Source organism: Colobus angolensis, unplaced genomic scaffold (assembly GCF_000951035.1).
Source record: "Colobus angolensis palliatus isolate OR3802 unplaced genomic scaffold, Cang.pa_1.0 Scaffold120, whole genome shotgun sequence".
Classification (NCBI taxonomy): Eukaryota; Metazoa; Chordata; class Mammalia; order Primates; family Cercopithecidae; genus Colobus; species Colobus angolensis.
Genome location: NW_012113142.1, coordinates 1,158,261 through 1,165,382, shown reverse-complemented (window position 1 = coordinate 1,165,382; position 7,122 = coordinate 1,158,261). Strand labels below are relative to the sequence as shown.

The window sequence follows — 7,122 nt, the reverse complement described above, 5'->3', positions numbered from 1 at the left end:
AGTATGATTCATTCCTTTCTCAATGATGACATCTTGTTGTTCCTCTTTTCCCAAATAAGTGACGCCCTGAAGAAAAAATCTCTCAACTTAAGGTCCTAATGACCCAATAATAATGGCCAGAAATGGCTACAGGACATGTCCTGCCTAAACATCTCTGCACCCCGTGGGGGTGAAGCCCACCGCAACCTGGCATCCTGCTGTGTCGCCATATGCCCGCCCACCTAACACACGCCTGTGGCGACTGTCTCTCTTGGCCCAGTGAGCTGGCAGAGGCAGGAAGGGACTTGCCCACAGTCCCCTGGCTTACCAGAGGCAGGGAAAGGATTCAAAGCCAGGTCATCAGGCTCCAAGCCCCAGCACCCTCCGCAGCACTGAGGAGGCCCACAAACTCCAGGCTGCAGATTCAGGGCAGGGGCTGTGACACACATAGGGGTGAGGAGAGGGATGGAAACCAACAGTCCAAAGATAGGAGAACTAAAACCGAAACGCAAACCTGCCAGTGCCAGACAAAGACAAAAACAGGTTTCAAAATGTACAGCCAGGGCATGTGCTCATTTATTTAGGGCTGACTCTCCGTGTCTGATTCCTGGGAAAGAAAAATCCCTGTGACACGAACCGATGAGGGGACAGAAGCTATCACAGATGTTACAGGGCTCAGAGAGGGGCCGGGGAAATCTACACTACAGAAGTAAAAGCAACAGAAAATGTTTCTGGGTTTCCTTTCCCTTCACTCAAAACCACTATTTCCTAATTCTATCAAAGTATGTAAGGGGCACAAAATAGACTCAGGAACTCGGGGCTAAATCATCCAAAAATGGAGCCAAGGCTCTAACTAGAAACCGTCTCTGTCATCCCGTTGGCCTCAAAACACCGAGGTCAAAGGCCGGTCTCGGCTCCTCCCAGGCACCCTGGCTCCCAGCACAGTGCCCCGCCCTCCGTGTTCATCAGCATCATCGTTTTTTAAGAGACAGGGTCTCGCTCTATTGCCCAGGTTGGCCTTGAATCCCTGGACTGCAGCGGTCCTCCCGCCTTGGCCTTCTGAGCAGCTGGGATTCCAGGCGCACGCCTCTGTGCCGGGCCGCCCTGCTCTCTGCAGGTGCCATCCCTGCACGGGCCCAGTGCCTCCTGGACGCCAGTCTGGGGCTGTGCCACCTGAGGACACAGCAGTTCTGCCTCTCTTCTCCCCGCTGGTCCCAACTGCTATGACCTGGAGGAAAGCCCTGACGGTTGCAGTCACGCAAGGAGGAGCTCCACCCACTTGACTAAGTCCCTCCTCTCTCAGCCCGTTCTGTTTACACCCCCTTCCACTTCGGGATGAAAATGCAGCTGTCGGCAAGAGAACCCCCGTCCGGCTGGGAATCCCCTGCCCTCTGCTCTGGCTCAGTCCAGCTTGCATTCTCCATCTGCTCACTTTCTGGTCACCAGCTCTTCCCCCACAGCCCTTTCCACACACCCCGTACCCTTGTGACCCAGCCCCTGGTGAAATCCCTGGCCCGGGCCTCCCTGTGCACACCCAGGGCTTCCCGGAACACACAGGGCACCGGGAGCTGCAGTGGGAGCAGACCCTCTGCGGCGTGGTCCCCACTTCCCACTGGAGTGGGTGGGCAACATGGACCAGCCCGACAGCCGAGGCCATCTCCTCACTGAGCCTGGGACCAGGTCCACGTAACGGGGTTCAGTCCCCATGGGAATGGTGGCATCTCACAGCCTTCTCCAGAGTGTTTGTGACTCAGGGTCCACACGTCCCAGCAAAATGCAAGGGTGTTCTGTTCTTTACTAAATAAACGCTCCCTTCCCAGAAACCAGCCCCAAACTCATCACTGTTCAAATATGTGACAAGGTGAGGCTCTCTGTCCCCGTTTACCAGGAACATGGATGGCATCTGCAAGGCAGTGCCTTTGAGTGTCAGGGAGACGGCCCCTCAGGCTGCCAACCCTGCCGAAAGCAGGACTGCGGGCGGCTAGGGAGGGGTCTCCTTTGCTCTTCATCCAGTGGGTCAGCGGGTCCTTGCAGGGAAGAAAGAGCCAAACAGCCACCTTTCCTTTCTGGTCACAGCACGAGCCGGGTTCCAGGCAGCGGCTGTGGCAAACACTGTCATCGCCCCGTGATGAAACTGGGCACCTCCTCCTCCTCCTCCGTTCCAGACGCCTCTGCAGAGCTGCTGGACCCCTGCTCCTGGGGCTGACCGGGTCCTGTAACCACACAACATTCAAATTACACACATGCAAAATGGTTCAGGCTCAAGTGTGCTTTCAAAGAGGAGAGCTGATGGGAAGTCAGAAGTTCCTGTTCCTGGACCACACAGCGAGAAACCAGGGCCACGCCTCACACCCGCCAGTCCCCTGAGCCATTCCCCGGAAGTAAGGGTGGGTCACAGACCTGATCTACCACTGCTCTCACGGGTGTACCCCATCTTTACCTAAAGGCCCAGCGGCACACGCAAGACCCGACACCCCATAAACCAGGCCCTACTACTTTTACATGGCTCCCGCCCCCTGCCATGGCCACCTCCTGGGTGAGCAAATTCCTGACCTACCTCTTCAACACCTAACGCCAGGCTGACAACACTCTCGCTGAAGTCTCAAGTTCTCACTGCCGTTCGCGAAAGGATTTCCGAAACCTGTGTGGCAGAGGACTCTGCCCCTACACATATGCCAGCTTCCCAGCTCCTCCCAAGCATGGCCCAGGAAGCCCCTCCTGACACCTGTGAGCAGCGTACGTTCCCTGTCCCCCGTCGTGACTGCCGGCCAGAAGCAGAGCACGAGGACAACGTGTTCCCAACTCCTTCCCTCCCCTGCTTCATGTGGGAGCAGGAGGACAAGTGAGAGTTGGAAAGGTAGAGGCAGAGACCACGAGGCAGCAGATGGCCCGGCTCAGCCACGCCAGGACGCCGCCCGCAGGCACACTGGCCTCAGCCAACTCACAACTGGGTGGGCTCACCCGGGCCAGCCAATGCTCCTCCCGGCACATGTGCAGGGCTTGCCCTGGCCACCCACACACCCACTACACACCCTGAGCGCAGCCACTGCTGTGTCACCACAGGTCAGATAAAGGGCCTCTATGCAGGAGGCCCTGCACAGCCGAAGGCACAGCCTAGCCTAAAGTTCACTGTCATACCCAGGATGGGACCCCAGAAAGAACACACACGGCTCTGGTGAAAGCATCTGGAAGATTTAATTTCATTAATTTGGGGCATCCCTTTTTCCCCTCAGCCTCATACCACACAGCATGATTAGCTTTGAAAGTTCAAATGGGGAAGCCGGGCGCAATGGTGCACACCTGTAATCCCAGCACTGTGGGAGGCTGAGGAGGATGGATCACTTGAGCCCAGGAGTTTGAGACAAGCCTGGGCAACACAGCAAGTCCCATCTCTACAAAAAATGGCGTGGTGACACATGCCTATAGTCCTCACTACTCATGAAGCTGACGCAAGAGGACCTTTTGGGCCCAGGAGTTCAAGGCTGCAGTGAGCCATGCCACTGCACTGCAGCCTGCGCAGAATTTTTTTTTTTTTTTAAGTTTCAATGGTGAGGATATTTTAATAGCTAATATTTGTCCAACACTATTACATGACAAGCACTGTGCTAATAGAGTACCCTGTTTAATTCTTACAATAGCCTATGAGGTAAGTACCACTCTTATATATCCATTTTACAGATGAAGATAGCCCAGAGAGGTGGAGGAACTTGCTGCTCGAGATCTCCTATTGGCTAAGACAGGGACCCAGGCTTAAACACGCTCTCTGACTCTCTTAGCCTCTGCCTACGTTGTCTGCAGAAATTGCATAAGGGGCCGGGCACGGTGGCTCACATCTGTAATCCCAACACCCTGGGAGGCCAAGATGGACGGATCACGAGGTCAGGAGTTTGAGACCAGCCTGACCAACATGGGGGAAACCCCATCTCTACTAAAAATACAAAAATTAGTCAGGCGTGGTGGCAGGCGCCTGTAATCCCAGCCACTCGGGAGGCTGAGGTAGGAGAATCGCTTGAACCCAGGAGGCAGAGGTTGCAGTGAGCCAAGATCATGCCACTGCACTCCAGCCTGGGTGACAGAGGGAGACTCTGTTTCAAAATAAAAAACCAAAGAAACCAAAAAAACAAGCATAGGGTCTGATCTTTAATTCTGCTCCTGATGAATCGTAGAATACTGGTTGAGCTGGATGTTTGTGGAAGGGAGCAACAGAGAAGGACTGGAAGCATTCCCCGTGGCTGAAAAGCCTTTGAAAATGCAGTATGGGCTGAAGATCCCTTATCCAAAATGCTCGGGACCAGAAGTGTTTCAGATTTCGGATGTTTTCAGATTTTGGAATATCCGCATCTACACAATGAGATACCTTGGGGATGGGACCCAAGTCTAAACATGAAGTTCATTATGTTTCATGTAACACCCCATACACATAGCCTGAAGGTAAATATAACATTTCAAAATAATTTTGTGGCTGAGTATGGTGGCTCACACCTGTAATCCCAACACTTCGGGAGCCCGAGGCAGTTGGATAACTTGAAGTCAGGAGTTTGAGACCAGCCTGGCCAACATGGTGAAACCTCGTCTCTATAAAAATACAAAAATCAGGCCAGGCACAGTGGCTCACACCTGTAATCCTAGCACTTTCAAAGGCTGAGGTGGGTGAATCACCTGAGGTCAGGAGTTTGAAACCAGCCTGGCCAACATGACGAAACCCCACCTCTACTAAAAATACAAAAATCAGCCAGATGTGGTGGTGCATCTGTAATCCCAGCTACTTGGTAGGCTGAGGCAGGAGAATCGCTTGAACCAGGGATGGGGGGTGGGTGGAGGTTGCAGCAAGCTGAGATCATGCCACTTCACTCTAGCCTGGGCAAGAGTGAAACTCTGTCTCAGAAATAAAAAAAGAAAATTAGCCAGGCGTGGTGGTGCACACCTGTCATCGAGCTAATTGGGAGGCTGAAGCAGGAAAATCGCTCGAACCCGGGAGGCAGGGGTTGCAGTGAGCCAAGATCACACCACTGCACTCCAGCCTGCACAATAGAGCAAGACTCCGTCTCTAATAATAATAATTTTGTGTATGAAACACAGTTGTGTACAATGAACAATCAGAAAGCAAAGGCGTCTATCTCTCACCCATGTGGCTGATCTGTGGCTTGGTGTCACCATCATTTCTGACTCTGAATTTATTTGTGACTGATAAGCAATCCTTTTCATACACTTATTCACACATAAGTGCTTAACAGTAATAAATGTCACGGGCCATTCATACAGTGGAAAATAGTATGTTCAGGGTAATTAAGCAGCACAGCTGCGTCACAAGAACACCTGGATCAGCTGCTAAATGGTAACAATGGGCTTTCAATCCCCACCTACTATGCTGTGTTTGAATTAAAGGGTTACTGGACACTTTTTTTTTTTTTTTAAGACGGAGTCTCGCTCTGTCACCAGGCTAGAGTGCAGTGGTGTGATCACAGCTCACTGCAGCCTCCTGAGTAGCTGAGACTATGGGTGTGCCACCACACCTGGCTAATTTTTGTATTTGTTGTAGAGACGAGGTCTCAACCATGTTGCCCAGGGTGGTCTTGAACTCCTTACTTGAACAGTAAGAGTTCGAGACCAGCCTGGCCAACATGGTGAAACCCCGTCTCCACTAAAAATACAAAAATTAGCCAGGCGCGGCAGCAGGTGCCTGTAATCTCAGCTACTCTGAAGGCTGAGGTTCAAGTGATCCTCCCTCGTTGGCCTCCCAAAGTGCTGGGATTACAGACGTGAGCCGCCGTGCCCGGCCTCATTTTTCAATTTTTCAAGAACTTCTGTTCATGGCTTTTGGTGTTTCAACTTTTTATCCCTCTGCTTCCTCAGGTCATGTGTGGCAGTCATTCTTGGCTTTCTGGGCTATAGATAAACATAAATGCTTCCTCTTTTTCTTTTACCACTGTTACCCATAGGGGGATCTGCAGGCCTTTTTGACGTTTTCAATGGTATCTTTACACAATAAAGCAGAGAACAAGCAAAAAAACTGTGAGTAAGTATGGAGGTCTGGGCCCCGTGAGGGGCATCGTGGGGAACCTGCTGCTGGTGCATATGGTCTGTCTTAGAGGCGCCATTTTCTTACCCTCTGTGGGTGTGCTTGTGTGGGGGAAAATCTGGCTGTATGTGGACAGGTTGTATTGCAGTTGAAGGAGGCTGGGAGGGTCTTCTGTCCCTGGGAGACACTGAATCATCTGTGTTGTGTATCTGCGTTTCGACTATGACCTCTTGCATGAGGTCAGGGGTGTAATTCCTACTTGGAGCATCATGTCGGTGCTCAAAAGCTCTGAATTTTGCAGCATTTCTGAGTTTGGATTTTCGGGTTTGGGATGCTCAACCTGTATCTCACTAATGGTCAACACAAGGGGTTCTGTGTGTGTGGAAGACCTATTGTCATGGTCTAAGAGTATCACCCTCAGGGAGGAGAAACCCAGAAACCCGGGGCACAGTCAAGTCACTTGGCAATTCGACAAAACTACCCCAGTTCATTCCTTCAACATGACAAATACGTAACAGTAAGAAATCATCAAGTGGTTATTGCATGTCAGTTACTATGCTTAATGTTAATGATACAAGAATTAAAAAGATACTGTCACAAATCAAAAGTGCTGGGATTACAGGCGTGAGCCACCGTGCCTGGCTGAATTATGTTAATTTTAAGTCATTTAGGACATCGGGGTCCCAGGATGGAATGTAGAAGGTGACACATGAATCCAAACGTATCATCAATGTACAAAATGACCTCTGTGAAGGGAGTGTGGGGAAAAGTGCTGATCAGCCAGGTGTGGCGGCTCACACCTGTAATCTCAGCACTTTGGGAGGCTGAGTCCGGAGGATCCCTTGAGCCCAGGAGTTCAAGACCAGCCTAGGCGATATAGTGTAACATCGTTTCAAATGTTTTTTTAAACATTAAAAACAAAAAAAGTGGCCGGGCGCGGTGGCTCACGCCTGTAATCCCAGCACTTTGGGAGGCCGAGATGGGCAGATCACAAGCTCAGGAGATCGAGACCATCCTGGCTAACACGGTGAAACCCCATCTCTACTACAAATACAAAAAAACTAGCTGGGTGTACTGGCGGGCGCCTGTAGTCCCAGCTACTCGGGAGGCTGAGGCAGGAGAAT

General features: G+C 51.6%; 2 protein-coding genes across 3 annotated transcripts in view; both read right to left on the bottom strand.

The window, feature by feature from the left end:
• The window catches only part of ORAI2 (ORAI calcium release-activated calcium modulator 2), a 24,956-nt gene extending 22,922 nt beyond the window's left edge, over positions 1 to 2,034 (bottom strand). The window contains exon 1 of the mRNA XM_011929968.1: positions 1,865 to 2,034. The gene's annotated coding sequence lies outside the window, so the exon portion shown is untranslated. The remainder of the gene's footprint in view (positions 1 to 1,864) is intronic.
• PRKRIP1 (PRKR interacting protein 1 (IL11 inducible)) overlaps positions 528 to 7,122 on the bottom strand; it is a 33,250-nt gene continuing 26,655 nt past the window's right edge. For both annotated transcript variants that reach the window (XM_011929999.1, XM_011929990.1), the window contains one exon: positions 528 to 2,192. In XM_011929999.1, the coding sequence (XP_011785389.1) occupies positions 2,095 to 2,192 (98 nt within the window). In that variant the 3' untranslated portion in view covers positions 528 to 2,094. The remainder of the gene's footprint in view (positions 2,193 to 7,122) is intronic.